Source organism: Drosophila pseudoobscura, chromosome X, assembly GCF_009870125.1.
Source record: "Drosophila pseudoobscura strain MV-25-SWS-2005 chromosome X, UCI_Dpse_MV25, whole genome shotgun sequence".
NCBI classification, from domain to species: Eukaryota; Metazoa; Arthropoda; class Insecta; order Diptera; family Drosophilidae; genus Drosophila; species Drosophila pseudoobscura.
In genome coordinates, this window is record NC_046683.1 from 29,438,801 (window position 1) to 29,457,559 (window position 18,759).

General features: G+C 44.1%; 1 protein-coding gene and 1 long non-coding RNA gene across 4 annotated transcripts in view; both read left to right on the top strand.

The window, feature by feature from the left end:
* Polr3A (RNA polymerase III subunit A) overlaps positions 1-18,759 on the top strand; it is a 30,794-nt gene that overhangs the window by 8,437 nt on the left and 3,598 nt on the right. For 2 of the 3 annotated variants that reach the window (XM_033381726.1, XM_033381727.1), the window contains exons 4-5: positions 12,786-13,203; positions 13,266-13,701. In XM_033381726.1, coding sequence (XP_033237617.1) covers positions 12,786-13,203; positions 13,266-13,701 — 854 coding nt within the window. Of the gene's footprint in view, positions 1-12,785; positions 13,204-13,265; positions 13,702-13,755; positions 13,832-18,759 lie in introns of those variants that run through there. The other variant, XM_033381728.1, reaches the window with a different exon arrangement.
* LOC117184424 (uncharacterized) lies at positions 16,658-17,225 on the top strand. The gene is made up of 2 exons (XR_004469754.1): positions 16,658-16,879; positions 16,934-17,225. It is a non-coding gene; the product is annotated as an uncharacterized lncRNA (long non-coding RNA).

Consider the following 18,759-nt stretch of genomic DNA (forward strand, 5'->3'; position numbering starts at 1 on the left):
ATCTTGCCGTTTTCCTCGCTCCGGTCGATGAGTGCCACGGTCAAATGTCGTTTGGTCACATCGCTGACCTTCGCTTTCGGTTTCGATGGCTTCTTGGCCACTTTCGGTGAAGGGGCTGCACTCTTGGGCCCGCGTTGCCGCTTGCTCGCCGGAATGTCTTTAATGGCACTCTCAGTCGAGCGTTGCCTCTTGGTGGCCATCATCTCCTCCACCTTATTGGCATATTCGCCATTCGACGCCCTCATCTGTGGCATCTGGGCGTAATGTAGTCGGCTCTCCTCTACTCGCTGCTCGGCCCAGGCTAGCTTGACCTTCTCCGGGGAGATGTCTGCTTTACCTTGCAGCCGGCTTTTGATATTGAGGGCCGCTTTGTATTGTGCTTTGGCCTTCATCCCCTCCTTGGAACGCTTCGGCCCTTCCCTACACAGGGAGCTCCGTCCTGCTCAGAGAGAGCACGCTCTCCAGATCCGTGTCTGTGTCGACTACGGCAACTGTGCGGCTCAACTTGCAGGCTGCGGAGTGAGTTGTTTTTGTTGTTGTTGTTGTGGCAGTAGCTTTACAACTGACTTGGCTGCTCCCGCCAAGTCTGAGGTGGGACCGCTGGCGACACGCAGAGAGGATCGTGAAGACGCCGGACCATAGCCTTAGCTAGACACTGCATTACCCCGGACAGAGCAAGCGACAGTGCATTACCCTTGTGCGGGGTAATGCAGTGTCCATTGCCCAGCCGGCACCCTCGTGTAGGGTTCAGCTAGAGGATTTTCGCCAGCCGTTCACAGAAAAAGTGTCTTTAGATGAGCAGAGCCTAAAAAGTGTCTGTGTACAGTATTGCTAGTTTTTTTTTCGTGTATATGTTTTTATACCCGATACTCAAAATGAGTATTGGGGTATATTAGATTTGTGGTAAAAGTGGATGTGTGTAACGTCCAGAAGGAATCGTTTCCGACCGCAGAATCGTAGAGAATGACCATATCTTTTAGAATGCAGAATCTGAATTGGATCGTATTATTATTATAGCCAGCATCAAGAAAACAATTTCATTTTTTCTCGCCCTGTCTCTCTCTAACACACACGTAGCATAGGCGGCTTTGCTTAGAGTAAAACATTAGCGCCTAGATCTCAGAGACTATAAAAGCTAGAGCAACCAAATTTGGTATCCACACTCCTAATATATCGGACCGAGACGAGTTTGTTTCAAAATTTCGCCACACCCCCTTCCGCCCCCGCAAAGGATGCAAATCTGGGGATATTCACAAATCTCAGAGACTATAAAAGCTAGAGTAACCAAATTTAGTATCCGCACTCCTGTTAGATCTCACTATAAAACTTATATCTCAAAATTTCGCCCCACCCCCTTCCGCCCCCACAAAGGACGAAAATCTGTTGCATCCACAATATTGCAGATTTGAGAAAACTAAAAACGCAGAATCATAGATAACGACCATATCTATCAGATTGCTGAATCTGAATCAGATCAGATCATTTTTATAGCCAAAGGAAACAAATCAATTTGCAGTGGCTACGCAGCGCGTGACGTCACGCTCAGACTGATTTTCTGTCTCTCTCGCACGCACTCTTTGTCGTGTCGTTTAATATTAGACGCCGCCTGCTGGAGGAGAGCCATACTGACTTAGTATCGGGTATAACCGTAGAGTTGCGGTCTCCGAAGCAACTCACAACGTTCCCCCTCGTTTTATTCATGTTTTCCGTATCATTTGGGTTATTGTATTGTAATATGTATACTTATTTGCAATTTTTCTTCATACTGAAGAGACATGGATATGGATGTATGTACATATAGTGGGGAGCAAAAGTGAGTACATACCCATAATCACTGACTTTCGCCTCCCATTACAGGCAAACGAATAAAGCCAAACAACCCAAATTTGTTCACCATATAAATACTTGTATTCTTAACAAATAAGCAATAATTACAAGAACGAGTAAAAATTTTTAAAGAATGAAAAGTAAAAAACCAAAACAACTCGCATGTACTCGGTTTTGCACTTTTTCATAAAAATTAAAGTAAATCATAATATTACCATTTTGTGCATAGACCCATATTAGATATTACTTTTTTAATAAGGTTTGGAATGTTCTCCATCAAATTCCCAAAAATATCTTTTGGAACACGATTGCATTCCGCATCTATACATCCCCAGAGATCGCCTTGGTTAGATGGCGCTGATTCGTAGTGCTCAAGCCGTCGTTTCACGATTGACCGTAGGTTTTCAATCGGATTAAGTTCGGTTCTTTGAGATAACCACTCCAGCAATTTAAAATTTTGATTAACCAGTCATTCTCGAAAAATTTTCCCAATTTGCTTAGTTAGTTAAGTTAAACTTAGTTAAACTCGGGATAAATACATTTCTCCGGAAAATGAAGAAGTAGGGTTGTAGAAGTTGTAAATAGTTCTCTCTGAACTGAATAACATACATTTTTTGTAGAGGACCAACGTGCTACCATGTAAAGCAACTTCAGACCATAATATTTCATAATATTCCTTATTATGGGGAACAAATTTGGTTTGTTTGGCCTTATTCGTTTGCCTGTTATGGGAGGCGAAAGTCAGTGAGTATATACTCACCTTTGCAGCCCACTGTACATACATACAGTGGGCTGCAAAAGTGAGTACATACTCACAATCACTGACTTTCGCCGCCCATAACAGCCAAACGAATAAAGCAAAGCAAAAGAACTTTTTTCCCATATCAATACACTTTATTCTTAGCAAATAGGTAATAATAACAAAACGAAATGAGAAGTTGTCAAAGAGTGAAAAAGAAAAAAGCAAAAAAACTCGCATGTACTCAGTTTTGCACTTTTCGTTATTTGCACCTATTTTCGTTCTCTCAAGTTCTTATCAGCAAAAAAGCTTGCAGATTTACAGTTAAATCTCTTCTTTTTGTATTTTTGTTATACATAAATCACATTAAGACGTTGCTCTTACAAATCGAAGCAGATTTCTTCAATTCAACAGACAGTGTCTATCGTGTGCTTAAAAATGAAAAAACTTTCGCTAGATGTTGAAAATAATATTGTGTGCCTTACTAATAGTGGCTGTTCAACACGTTCTATTGCTGAAAAGCTTGGCATTAGTCAATCAGTGGTGATCAGAGTACAAAAAAGGCGAAATGCTGTCCCCAAACCTCAAGTACAAGGCCGCCCTAAGAAGTTAACGGACTCAGACGCTAGACTTATGATGTCCGAAATGAGAAAAAATAAGTTGCTAACACCAAAGAATGCTTCTATGGCCATAAACAAAAATGTTAGTTGCTGGACAGCTAGAAGAGCCCTTCGCAACATTGGGTACATGGTAGCCGTTAAGCAAAATAAACCTGCGATGTCGGAAAAAAATGTTAAAGCAAGGTTGAAATTTGCAAGGGATCATAAAAATTGGACGACGGATGATTGGAAACGTGTTATCTGGTCTGATGAATCCAAATTTAACCGTTTTCAATCGGATGGGAAGCAGTACTGTTGGCGTAGGCCCGGAGAGAAACTTCAAAGACATCATGTCAAGCAAACTGTAAAACATGGCGGTGGAAATATTATGGTTTGGGGATGTTTTACATGGTGGCACGTTGGTCCTCTACAAAAAATAGATGGTATCATGCGAAAAGAGAACTACTTAAACATTTTGCAAACCCATCTACCCAATTTTTTGGAAAAATGTGCTTATCCCGAACCACAAATAACATTTCAACAAGATGGAGATCCGAAGCACACTGCGAAAATTGTTAGAGAATGGCTGGGAAATCAAAATTTTAAACTGATGGAGTGGCCAGCTCAAAGTCCCGACCTCAATCCGATTGAAAACTTATGGTCAATCGTGAAACGACTCGGTCAGTACAAATCAGCCCCATCCAACCTAGGCGATCTCTGGAGCCGCGTAGAATTGGAATGGAATCGTATTCCAAAAGCTATTATTGAGAATTTGGTAGAGAGTATGCCAAACCGTGTTAATAAAGTAATAGCTAATAAGGGTCTATGGACAAAATATTAATACTATGTTATTTTCTTTGATTTTTGTAAAAGTGCAAAACTGAGTACATGCGAGTTTTTTTGCTTTTTTCTTTTTCACTCTTTGACAACTTCTCATTTCGTTTTGTTATTATTACCTATTTGCTAAGAATAAAGTGTATTGATATGGGAAAAAAGTTCTTTTGCTTTGCTTTATTCGTTTGGCTGTTATGGGCCGCGAAAGTCAGTGATTGTGAGTATGTACTCACTTTTGCAGCCCACTGTATAACATAACATATTAAAAATTAATATTTCAGACTAGTGCAATAGCAGAGCCTTGCTCAAGCAGGTCAAGCGCGACAACTAATTAAACGTATTTCCGACAACAAAACCAAAAATAACAAAAAATTTTAATGTATTTTCAAAAAGAAAATTTTAGCGCAGGGTGTAGCTTTGTGGTCCTTTGACAAGGATATGCAATAATATTGGCGAACATTCTAACACAGAAGCCGTAAATTCCTGTTGAGTTTTATTTTAAGCGAAAAAAATAAAAATCATGGATAATCAATATTTTTGAGTTCTATTTTTTTTTATATCAAGAATAATGATTATGTCTATGTTTTATCAAATTTCTCAAAAATAATGATTATCTGTGAAGAAAATCGAAAAAATTTAAATATGCTCATTACCAAGTAATTTTTATTATATAACTTATAATGATTACGGTCCCTGCGAAAAGGCTTATAAAGTTTTTAAATTCATGTTTTCCACTAAACTTGGGGAGATTCATTTTAGGCAGATGTGATGAATGATGCTGGCTACTCCTATCCCTCCTCTGTATTCGCTGAGTTTCGGGTTCTTTAAGTGCAGACATGTACAGAGCCTTTGTGGTAACGTTGTTGGGATTTAAACAATCCACCTCTGCCTGTATATCCATCAACTTTTCACAATAATTTTCGATCAGCCCGAGTCTGCATTTAATTTGAAGAGAGTCGAACGAAATAGTTTTTTCCTTAACGGCCGTTCGCACACGCCTTAGATCGCCCATCACCCTATCGTGTCTTGGCATTGCTGTTGCTAACTTTTGCAGGACTTTTGGACCCCCTCCTTCTTTCGAACCTCCTTCCCTGGTAACAATTTCCCTTTCCTTTTCACTCTGCCGCTTTCTCTTAATTCAAGAGGGTCGGAAATGAATGCACTGGGTTTAGACAATGGCTAACCGAAATACTGTAGGGTATGCAAAAAACTATAAAAGAACGCGAAATTTCCACAAAAATCTGTATCGGCTTCAATAGATAAATGGTCAACGGCAGCAACGGAAAAGTTGACAATTATCATGCCAATGTACACATCAAATGTTTTCCAAAAAAACTATGTATCGGCATCAAAGGGTTAACGCAGCGAAACAAACACAAATTATGTTGCCAATGCACACAACCAAACGCAGCCAAATTATGGACAATTTGGCGCAACGATAGTGAAATTTTAGAATAGTTTTTCTAAATAAGAATACCGAAAGTTCTTGGGTGACTGCAATTTTTTATTTAATACGACGAAAGAAAAGGGGTGCGTGCATTCGATTTCAGCGATTTTTCTCGACTTCTTTTCAATATATTCAAACAATTTCTTCTAAGCCTACCTTACCTACGGTGGCAAAGCGGGGCGAATTCGCCAAGAGCGAGAGAACGAGCTTTTATTGCGCTCCCGCTTTGCCCTAGCCTAACTTACACTAGACTTCATGAAATACTATCCTAATAACAATTATTAATATTCAAATGACGCTACACCGGCCCCGTTGAAGGCCTGGAAGGCTTCAAACCATTGGCAGAAGCGCCAATTTGTGTATCGGCCTCCTGAACGTGGCTCCGCTGCTCGTCCTTAGCTCGACCACTCTGACTCTTCCGTCCTGCCCGGCGGTTGTTCCGACCACCCTTCCCAGGAGCCACTGTTGAGGGGGCAGGTTGTCCTCGGCGACGATTACTAGGTCGCCTTCCTTTATGTTTGGCTCCTCCTGGTGCCACTTGCATCTGATTTGTAATCCCAGCACATACTCCCGGGACCATCGCTGCCAGAACATTTGCCTGGCTGACGAGACAAGCCGCCATCGCTTTAAGCAGCTCAGACCCTCCTGGTCCGGGGTCCTGGGTGCTGGGGGTGCGATGAGCGGCCCGCCTGTCAGCAGGTGCCCGGGAGTCAGCGCGTCTCCGTCGCTTGGGTCTGGGCTTAGAGGTCCTAGCGGGCGCGAGTTGAGCACCGCCTCGATCCCGACCAGCACGGTCTCCAGCTCCTCTGCGGTGAGGAGAGCGCTTCCGATGGCGCGTAGGAGTAGGCCCTTGGCAGACTTCACACCGGCCTCCCAAAGTCCGCCCATGTGCGGTGCTCGAGGCGGTATGAAGGCAAACTCGCACCCGCTTCTTGACGCAAATTCGCGTATCGCGTCCGCTACCGCCTCCATCTTCCTCCGCAGTTCGCTGAAGTGGCGACTTGCTCCGACGAAATTTGTCGCGTTGTCGCAGTTCACGCGTTGCGGACATCCTCGACGACCGACGAACCTTTGGAATGCCAACAAGAAGGAATTAGTCGTCAAATCGGAGACAATTTCTAAATGAACCGCCTTGGACGCAAAACAGACAAATAACGCTATGTAGGACTTATAAGGGGGCCTTCCACGAATTTTCAGAGTCGTATAGACTGGGCCACAAAAATCAACGCCACATACTGAAAATCGGCGGCACGGAGCCGGTCTGCGGGTAAGTTCCCCATCCCGCCTGAGCGTTCACTATCCAAATACGCTGTCTAACGATACTCACGAATGCTCGTGGGCTGGCATGAAAATTCGTTTGATGCAGATGGCGAACGTATATCTGCACAAACTACGAGCGTTTTATCAATAACAAAGGAAACTTGGCATTATATGACATAGGAGCGTTAACTAGTCGCCCCCCAACTCGCAACAACGAAAAAGAGCACCAAGTCCCAGCCTCTTCATGGATGAAGGGATTCAAACGCTGAAGACTGGGGCCTAACTTGGTGCCTTTATGAACCCTTTCAATATCTTCTTGAGACTTATTTTTCTGCGTTATTTTGACTATTTTTAGAAACGCCTCGTCGTATTCTACGGATGACGGAATTTTCTCAAAGTTGAGACTTTTGTGTTTGCATTTTCGGATGAAGCGGAACACGAAAACGAACACTCTTAGCAGTTTGAGGTGTGACGAGTATCCCTCGATTAAATCCACTAAATAATTTGGCTTGGCCGCGACAGTCAGTTCGACCGATTTCTTCCGACTTTCCATTTGTAGCTCTTCTTCGGAAAGCTCGAAGTGTGGATTTCTGGGCCAGCTCTGTTCTTCAAACTTTAGGAACGCTGGTCCACCAAACCAGATTGACAGCACGATTTCCTCTACGTCACAAACTCCCAAAACTATGTCTGCTTGGTTCTGTTTTGTTGGCACATGCCGCCACGTAGCTTCACTTGACCACTCTTGAATCTGCGCTACTCGGTTCGCAACGAATGTTGACAACGATGAAGGGTGGGATCGGATCCAATGAAAGTAGCTTCTGAATCTGGCCAGTATATTATTTTTTCAATTGGAACCTTGAATAGCGATTTTATTCGGTGACAAAGGTCTGCAAGAAGGTGAGCGGCACATAACTCAAGCCTTGGGAGCGTTTTCGTCTTGAGCGGCGCTACTTTCGACTTTGCAGCCAACAAGGAGACCTCAAAACCTTGTGCAGTCTTTCTACGGATATAGACGCAGGCTCCATAAGCTCTCATGGATGCGTCGGCAAAGGCATGAACTTGAATCGGTGACATGGGATCAGTATGCACAAATCGAGGTATGGTAACTGTGCTCTCGGATGCGGTGACCTCAGGTGAGTTCGAAAACCATTTAGTCAATTCAAACCGAGCAGTTTTAAGAACCTGAGCCACATCAGACTTAATTGTCTTTAGCTCCTCCACGCAACCAGCACCAGTCAACATGTCATCGATATAGAAGTCGGAGTCAATAACATCAGCAGCTTTAGGGAATGAGGGTTTTGCAGACTCACTCAACCTCTTCAAACACCGAATAGCCAAAAATGGGGCTGGTCCAGTCCTATATGTTACGGTGTTGAGCTGGTATATTCTCAAGGACTCAGACGGGTCTCTTCTCCACACTATGAGCTGGAATTGTCTATCCACATCAGCGACCCAGACTTGGCGATACGTCTTCTTGACATCAGCTGTCAAGGCGTACCTGTTTAGTCTGAATCGGAGCAATGTCGGATACAGCTCATCCTGTATCGTAGGACCGACCATCAAGATGTCGTTTAAGGCCACCTGAGAGGACGTTTTACAAGACGCATCGAAAACGACACGGAGCTTGGTCGACGTGCTTTGGGGCCTCAACACACACTGATGTGGAATGAAATAATGTGGAGTTTTAGGGATTGTGTTGTCTGTGGTAGACATGTGACCCAAGGAGAGGTACTCTTCCATGAACTCCAAGTACATTTTCTTTAACTCGGGGTCACGAGACAATCTTTTTCAAGCTATAAAAGCGATAGAAGACGGCAATTCTTCCAGTGACCAAAACTTTTGTAATGTGTTGTCGATGTGTATCACTGACTCTTCTCGACAACTCAAACAATTCCTCTCTTCTTGGGTGGCAGTCCCCTTTGGAGTGTAGCTGCCCGACACAATCCAGCCGAGAAGCGTTTTCTGCAGGGTTGGATAGTAAGAACCTTGTCTAATTTGACCAACAGATAAAGGTTCGAAAAATGTTTCTGCACCTATCAACATATCTATCTTCTGTGGCTTGAAGAAATATGGGTCTGCAAGTGGTAAGTTCTTTGGGATTTTCCAGTCACTCACGTTAAGTGTCTGATCAGGGTGATACCCCGAAATGGACCTTAGAATCCAGAAATCAACCGAAAACTCACTACCAGTAATTCGCGACTTCACCACCGTGTGTATCTTTTTCTTGACTTGTGAATTGGATTCACCAATACCAAGCAAGTTGATACACGACTCCTCCCTACGGATCTGTAAGCGCTGTGCTAAGTCCTCAGTTATAAAATTGGTTTGAGACCTCGAGTCAAGCAGAGCTCGGGCCAAAACATGTTCACCATTATTTGTTCGGACGCTTACGATCGACGTAGCCAGAATAACTCTATCCATAGCTGTCGCATGGAGAGCATGCGAAGTGGAAGGTTGATTCTGATTGGGAGGAGGAGAAGAATTCTCTGGGGGTGATGGTAACGCTAGACTTTTATTCGCCACTGTGTACCTATGCAATAAGGTATTGTGTGAGCAGCCACACACTCGACACTTCTTAGCTTTGCATCGTACTACAGAGTGGCCTGGCTGCAGACAATTGATGCACAAGGATGCAGTTTTTGCGAATTCGAACCTTTGCATTACTGCTAGCCGACCAAATGGACTGCACTCTGTCAACAAATGGCCTTTCGCATTGCAGTAGCTGCATTGATGATTTTTAGTATTCGCGGTGGAACACGCGAATGAGCTCCGATTATGCTGCTTGCTTGGCACAGCTTTCTGCTCCTGCTTTGGTTTGTCCGAATTTTCGGCCGAAAGATGCTGATGTCTGCGATTAAGCAACCTTTCACAGTCCGTCCAAAGTGGCAGTTTGTCATAATCGAGCTGTTCTTCCCATTTCTCTTTGGTCACCGGATCGACTCTGCTCAAGACGAGATGAATAATCATCGCATTCGAGATCTTTTTATCATCGCCTATCGACAACAACGAACCATATATGGATGAGGCGGTATCGATAAGGTTCCTTAAGGACGATGCTGATTGCTGGGTCATTTTGGGAAGATTAAATAGAGCATCAATGTGATTTTTAAAGATCAGACAATCATTATCGTAGGCCCGTTTTAAGCTAGCCATTGCTTTCTCGTAGTTGGTCTCGGTTACTTGGAAAGCCCTAACTGTTCCCAACGCTTCACCGGAGAGACACGAAAGCAAATGGTTGAACTTTTCGATAATTGGAATGCTTTGGTCATTATGAACTAGAGTCTCAAATAAACCTATGAAGTTTTTAAAGTCCGAATAGTTGCCGCTGAACTGCGGCAGAGCTAACTTCGGAAGGCGAGCACGAGTTGGGCCACCATAAGCTGGTACTGCCTGTATTGTCTCATCAGCTGTCTTTAATGCGCAAATGAGAGACATTAATTTTGCCTTTGTGACAATTGAGAGTTCTTCCAACTCGACTTCAAATTCATCGTCAATGTCTATATCTTCAATCTTCTCTTGAAGTTCGCGTGCCGTGTCAATGCTACGCATCAGCGTTTCGAGTCTGCACTCGAGCTCCGTCAATACCAGCGAAGTATCCCCCGCTTCTAAACGGTCCGCTAATAAACGAATGCCTTTGACACGGCAACTGCGCTTTTTCTTCAGCTCTTCAAGGACGATATTGTTGGCTTTTGAGGTCATATTGATTCTCAATACAAGCAACTGAAGGCGAAAGATCGTTTCTAATAATCGTATTTAATGCCGAGGCACTCAATGAAATAATGGGTAATTGTACCCAAACGAGGTGAAAAACCAATATACCCGAAAAATTTAGGGTAGAGCGTCGCTTGGCTGGCGCGTACACGAAAACCACACAAGAATACCAACGAACTGTACTGGTGACAAGCGAAAACGAAAAATTTCACCGCTGCACTTCTGAAGAATTAATGTTGTGTATGCGTATGAACCGACAACGATCGACGCTAAATTGATTTGCGAGGCACGACTTTGTCTTAATTGATAATTGGATCCTACTGACACCAAACGAATATACCCGACGAAAACAGGGTAGCGCGTCACTTGGTGTTTGGTTTGGATCAAGCGCGCCAAACAAAAGAACAACGATAAGCAACGGTGAAGAGCGAAAGCGAGACGAAAAAATTCACCGCTGCAGCTGCGTATTGGTATGCGTGCTTGGCCAACGACCCAACTATACATATATTTGACACAACGAAAACGAGAAAGGGGAAAGGGGCGACAGCGATTGCAGTAAAAATGAGTTATGTATATGTGTAGTTATTGCGTCCAAGAGGGTTAGATGTACATATGTATGTATATATGTATTAATATATATGCTCAACTCTAACTACAGCATGCAATCTAGCTCTACTATGTCATACGTATGTGCCAAGAATTGAAAGCGAGGTGCAATTGTTTCAGCACAAGACAATAATTGCGAGTTTTGTAATCTTTCGTCTTTACTCGAGCTTTCAATTTTTTGCACAAATACCTCTTGGGAAGATAGGAAATTCCAGGTGCTGTACTCTCCTCTTGTATATGTAGCTGCAGTCAGGGTATTGCACGACCGACGCGGTGATTTTTAGTTTGGTTTGTTTAGTAATTTGCACACACGTCGCGGTCACTTTGGCAATTTAGCTGCAGCACATATGCATGTACATGTATGTATGTATGTACAATAGATTTTGGCTATTTATGTATGTATCTTCACTGTGTCACTGTCACTTTTTGCCTTTCCACTTGAATTAATATATACGTTTAAATTGCGAGTCCACCCGGGGGCGCCATGAAATTTTAGAATAGTTTTTCTAAATAAGAATACCGAAAGTTCTTGGGTGACTGCAATTTTTTATTTAATACGACGAAAGAAAGGGGTGCGTGCGTTCGATTTCAGGGATTTTTCTCGACTTCTTTTCAATATATTCAAACAATTTCTTCTAAGCCTACCTTACCTACGGTGGCAAAGCGGGGCGAATTCGCCAAGAGCGAGAGAACGAGCTTTTATTGCGCTCCCGCTTTGCCCTAGCCTAACTTACACTAGACTTCATAAAATACTATCCTAATAACAATTATTAATATTCAAATGACGCTACAGATAGCGTTACCGAAGTAAAGGCAGCACCAATAAGCGGTACTTCGCAAAAGAGAATTGAAAACAGCGGCAATGACCGGAGGAGCGTCTGATTAGCAAGTACCGCAAACCCTCATCAATTTGCACTTTTCTTCAATTCACCAATATTCCTCATATAATAAATATTTTATGTTGCTGGCTGTTCACTTTGGTTTATTTTATTGCTTTGTGTTTTATTTAATTGGTATTCCAATTCAACGAGGTGCCAAAAATTGAGACCAGTGGCCAAATAGAGAAACACAGCACGCAAAATGGTGGCTTGGTTCTAGCACTCAGTTTTTTTTCGCACTGTAGGTCACTGGTTTGTCGTGCGAATTTCCACGAAATGCTGGATGCCGATGTCCTTGCTCGGGCGCCAATGAAAATTCGGAAGATTTTTTCCAAGTTAAACGTTATGATGACTCCGGTCCAGCGGGCTCTAGTTGCGATTTTTTACTTTAAATTATCAGGTAATTTATGAACAAATAAAACAAGTGCTCGACTTTAAAGCATTTATTGGACTGGTCGCAGCCAGAGATAATAACTCCCCGACTCCACCGCCGAGCCGATCTTGCATGCGCAAAGAGCAGTACAAGAGCGCGGCGTGTGAGAGCAAAAGCTCTGCTCACAACATCGCACACGCTAAGATAGGGTAATTAAGATCGTCTGCTGCAACAGCTACTTTCTCCATCTTTGATAAAAGAGGAATCGTAGTGCCCTGCCTGGCTAGCTGATGTTTAGCTCGTTACAGTAGACGACACCGCCCCCGCGGCCGTTAAAATGCAGAGTTAAAAAAAATAAGATATTCTACAGACGGCAAAAGCTACTTAAAGAATAAACTCAACGAAATTCTTGTTTCATCCTTATTCATTCCCTCCTCCTGAAATTTGATTTAGAGATATCTTAGAACCTTCCATGTCGCATGTTTTAAATAAAACCTTAAATATTTTGCAGATCACCTCTTATTTTATACAGAACCTTGGGTTCTCCTTCGGCATAAGTGACGTGACGCCTAGCCAAAAACTTCTACACCACAAGGAGATATTGTTGGAGCGCGGCTACGCAAAGTGCAATGACTATATTGAACATCTCAAGTCGGGAACACTACAGTGCCAACCTGGATGTACACCCAAGGAGACCTTGGAATCGGTGATGTTGCGTGAGCTCTCAGGCATTCGCGAGCAAGCAGCTAAAACTTGTTTCGCCGAGCTGCACCCCACCAATAGCGCTCTTATAATGGCTCTGAGTGGCTCTAAAGGCTCAAACATCAACATATCTCAAATGATCGCCTGCGTAGGACAGCAAGCTATTAGTGGTAAACGAGTTCCCAACGGCTTCGAGAATCGTGCTTTGCCCCACTTTGACAGGCACTGTAAGTAGACACATGTAAAAACAAGCAATAAAATTAATTGAATAGACTTTTTCCGATTTCAGCTGCTATACCCGCGGCTAGGGGCTTTGTTCAGAACAGCTTCTATTCTGGCCTAACACCGACGGAATTTTTTTTTCACACCATGGCCGGACGCGAAGGTTTGGTTGACACAGCGGTGAAGACTGCAGAGACAGGATATCTGCAGAGACGTTTGGTCAAGTGCCTTGAGGATCTGGTTGTGCACTACGATGGCACTGTACGCAACGCTGTAAGCGAGATGGTAGATACCATCTACGGTGGTGATGGACTTGACCCTGTTTCAATGGAAACTCGAAACAAGCCAGTCGATCTGATTCATCAATACAACAATCTGCGGGCCCAAATACCACATCGCGTGCAAAACGCTCTTCCGGCCGCCGAGATTCCCGTCGTCTTAGAATCGCTTTTGCAAAATTCCGAGTTTACTGACGCTCGCGCCGATTTTAAGATGGATATCATGTAAGTAGCAAAGAAGGAAATGGTTTTTCCCCAAAAACGTGTTCTTTTCCCTAGAACGAAAGACAAGGTTGAAGGTACCGAGGTCATTTGTATGTGGATATAGAGGTCTCTGACAGTCTTAATGAACATCTAAAAAGGGACCACAGAAACCAAATTCCCAGCTCTTATATAAGTAAGGTAGCCCGCCTGTTATGCATAGCTCTGCCATGCGTTGAACTCTACTGTGTCTGTTGAGATAATTTCTTTTGTCTAGGGCTGGCCACCATTCTACCACTCCATAGAGCATAATAGGTCGTATGATGGCGATTGAAAAATTAGAAGAGTTTTTCTAATCAATTACCGAAAACTTTGAGTGGCTGTAATTTAAATTATTTATTTGGCGGGGCGAAAAACTTGATACGCTCGATCTAATTCAAGGTTGGCGAACAACTATATTTTCTTCACAATTCAAATCTCTTACTCTAGCTATCCTACGGTGGCAAAGCGGGGCGAATTCGCCAAGTGCGAGAGAGCGAGCTTTTATTGCCCTCCCGCTAACTTACACTAGACTTCATAATTAAGATCAATAACTAATAATCGCCGCCATGGATGGAAGGTCACGCAACACCGGCCCCGTTGAACGCCTGCATCGGCTTCAACACATTGGGAGCGGCGCCAATTTGTGTATGGCCCGCCGAAAAACCGCTCCAGTCCTTATTTCGACGACCCTGACCATGCCGTCCTCTCCTTCGTGCGTGGCGATGACCCTCCCTACGAGCCACTCCTGAGGCGGCAGATTGTCCTCGACCACGATGACGAGGTCTCCTTCCTCGAGGTTCGGTTGCCGCTGGTGCCATTTGCCCCGAATTTGCAGCCCCAGGACATATTCGCGGGACCATCGCTGCCAAAACGCTTGCCTGACTGACGAGACAAGTCGTCATCGCCGCAAGCAACTGAGACTCTCCTGGTCCGGAGTCCGGAGTCCGCAATGCTGGGGGGGGCGATGAGCGACCCACCTGTCAGCAGGTGGCCGGGTGTTAGGGCCTCGCCGTCGCTTGGATCTTGGCTGATGGCTCCCAGCGGCCACGAGTTCATTATGGCCTTGATGCCGACGAGGACTGTGGCGAGTTCTTCGGCGGTTAGGAGCGCGCTGCCTACCGCCCGTAGGAGTAGGCTCTTGGCAGTTTTTACACCTGAATGGGTTCAACCGCTGAAGACTAGGACCAATTGTAGATCCTTTCCTCACCTTTTCGATTTCTCCTTGATACTCGTGATGCTGAACGATTTCGACACTTTTATAAAAGGCTTCATTGTATTCGGTCGGTGAGATAGTTTTTTCGAAATTTAGGCTTGGGTCTTTACATTTTCTTATAAAGCGGAACACATACACGAACACTCTAAGCAGTTTGAGGTGTGACGAAAATCCCTCAATGACATCTAACAGCTCCAAACTTCGCACAGCCGCGGTCAGCCCGACCGCAGTCTTCATCTTTTCCAGCTGAAGAGCATCGGAGTATTCGAAATGAGCGTTCTTGGGCCAGTTTTCTTCTTCCTCTTTCAGAAATGATGGTCCTTCGAACCAAATTGACTGAACGATTTCGTCGACGTCACAACCTCTTGAGACAATATCTGCTGGGTTCTGTTTCGTGGGTACATGCCGCCACGTAGCATCATCTGACCACTCTTGAATCTCAGCCACTCTATTTGAAACGAAAGTCGACAACGACGATGGATGAGACCGGATCCAATGGAGAGTTACCTCTGAATCCGACCAATAAACGACTCGTTCAATGGGCACGTTTAATAGGGGCTTGATTCTGTGACAGAGATCTGCGAGAAGGTGAGCGGCACATAACTCAAGCCTTGGGAGCGTTTTGGTCTTGAGCGGCGCTACTTTGGATTTCAAAGTCAACAATGATATTTTTAAACCTTCTGCAGTTCTGCTACGTATATAGACGCACGCTCCATACGCTCTCATGGAGGCGCCAGCAAAGGCATGTATTTAAACCGGTGACATCGGATCGGAATACACAAACCGAGATATGGATATGTCTTCCAATTGAGATAGTGTATTTTTCAACTTATTCCACGCTGTTTCCAAATGCAGCGGGATCGACTCATCCCAATCTAGTTTGTTAAGCCAAAGCTCCTGCAATAGGATATTGCCTTTTATAACGATAGGATTTAATAAACCAAGGGGGTCAAACAACTTTGATGTCACCGATAGTATGTTCCGTTTTGTCGCTCGGAGACCCATAACTGAATTGTCAATTTTGAACTTAAAGGCATCGTCAGTAGGTAACCATGAGATTCCTAACGCCTTTGTCGACTCTGAATCCGAGATTTTTATGGGTTTGGCTGTGCTCTCAGATGCGGTGATCTCGGTTGAATTTGAAAACCACTTTGTCAACTCAAACCCTGCGGTCTGAAGAACCTGAGACACTTCGGATTTAATTGCCCTTAGCTCCTCTACGCATGCAGCACCAGTCAACACGTCATCGACGTAAAAGTCGGACCCAATAACGTTAGCAGCTCTAGGGAATGAGAGCTTCGCAGACTCACTCAACCTTTTCAAACACCGGATAGCTAAGAAAAGGGCTGGACCAGTCCCATAGGTTACAGTGTTGAGCTTGTATAATCTCAAGGATTCAGAAGGAGAGTCTCTTCTCCATACTATGAGCTGAAACTGCCGATCCGCTTCGTTCACCATCACTTGGCGTTACATCTTTTTAACATCAGCAGTCAGGGCAAACCTGTGCAGACGGAAACGGAGCAGTGTCGAGTATAATTCCTCTTGAATGGTAGGTCCCACCATCAGAATGTCACCTGTGAGGACGTCTTGGACGAAGCATCGAACACGACTCGGAGCTTGATAGACGTACTTTGGGGCCTCAGAACACACTGATGAGGGATTACGTAGTGTGGAGTAGAAAGAATCGTATTGTCAGTAGGAGACATATGACCTAAGGAGAGGTACTCTTCCATGAATTCCAAGTACATTTTCTTCAACTCAGGGTCACGATGCAATCGTCTTTCAAGCGACAAAAACCGCCGTTTCGCAACCTCAAAGGAGTTGCCTAAACAAATTGGATCTGATTTAAACGGGAGCCTTACTTCGAACCGACCTGATGATAGTACCTGAGTCGTCTTACGATAGTGTTCTTACTGACGCTCGCGCCGATTTTAAGATGGATATCATGTAAGTAGTAAAGAAGGAAATGGTTTTTCCCCAAAAACGTGTTCTTTTCCCTAGAACGAAAGACAAGGTTGAAGGTACCGAGGTCATTTGTATGTGGATATAGAGGTCTCTGACAGTCTTAATGAACATCTAAAAAGGGACCACAGAAACCAAATTCCCAGCTCTTATATAAGTAAGGTAGCCCGCCTGTTATGCATAGCTCTGCCATGCGTTGAACTCTACTGTGTCTGTTGAGATAATTTCTTTTGTCTAGGGCTGGCCACCATTCTACCACTCCATAGAGCATAATAGGTCGTATGATGGCGATTGAAAAATTAGAAGAGTTTTTCTAATCAATTACCGAAAACTTTGAGTGGCTGTAATTTAAATTATTTATTTGGCGGGGCGAAAAACTTGATACGCTCGATCTAATTCAAGGTTGGCGAACAACTATATTTTCTTCACAATTCAAATCTCTTACTCTAGCTATCCTACGGTGGCAAAGCGGGGCGAATTCGCCAAGTGCGAGAGAGCGAGCTTTTATTGCCCTCCCGCTAACTTACACTAGACTTCATAATTAAGATCAATAACTAATAATCGCCGCCATGGATGGAAGGTCACGCAACTCATCCCAATCTAGTTTGTTAAGCCAAAGCTCCTGCAATAGGATATTGCCTTTTATAACGATAGGATTTAATAAACCAAGGGGGTCAAACAACTTTGATGTCACCGATAGTATGTTCCGTTTTGTCGCTCGGAGACCCATAACTGAATTGTCAATTTTGAACTTAAAGGCATCGTCAGTAGGTAACCATGAGATTCCTAACGCCTTTGTCGACTCTGAATCCGAGATTTTTATGGGTTTGGCTGTGCTCTCAGATGCGGTGATCTCGGTTGAATTTGAAAACCACTTTGTCAACTCAAACCCTGCGGTCTGAAGAACCTGAGACACTTCGGATTTAATTGCCCTTAGCTCCTCTACGCATGCAGCACCAGTCAACACGTCATCGACGTAAAAGTCGGACCCAATAACGTTAGCAGCTCTAGGGAATGAGAGCTTCGCAGACTCACTCAACCTTTTCAAACACCGGATAGCTAAGAAAAGGGCTGGACCAGTCCCATAGGTTACAGTGTTGAGCTTGTATAATCTCAAGGATTCAGAAGGAGAGTCTCTTCTCCATACTATGAGCTGAAACTGCCGATCCGCTTCGTTCACCATCACTTGGCGTTACATCTTTTTAACATCAGCAGTCAGGGCAAACCTGTGCAGACGGAAACGGAGCAGTGTCGAGTATAATTCCTCTTGAATGGTAGGTCCCACCATCAGAATGTCACCTGTGAGGACGTCTTGGACGAAGCATCGAACACGACTCGGAGCTTGATAGACGTACTTTGGGGCCTCAGAACACACTGATGAGGGATTACGTAGTGTGGAGTAGAAAGAATCGTATTGTCAGTAGGAGACATATGACCTAAGGAGAGGTACTCTTCCATGAATTCCAAGTACATTTTCTTCAACTCAGGGTCACGATGCAATCGTCTTTCAAGCGACAAAAACCGCCGTTTCGCAACCTCAAAGGAGTTGCCTAAACAAATTGGATCTGATTTAAACGGGAGCCTTACTTCGAACCGACCTGATGATAGTACCTGAGTCGTCTTACGATAGTGTTCTTCACACAGCTTGTGCTCAGGTGTGGTAATTTTCTTGGTAGATGGTATTTCTTCCAGTGACCAATACTTTTTCAAGGTCCTATCGATGGATACTAGCAACTCTTCACTGCAACTCAAACTGTTTGTAATTTGAGGAGCAGAACTCCTGGAAACATATTTTCCCGACACAACCCAACCAAGAAGGGTTTTCTGAAGAGTTGGAAAGTCAGGACCTTGTTTAATTTGACCAA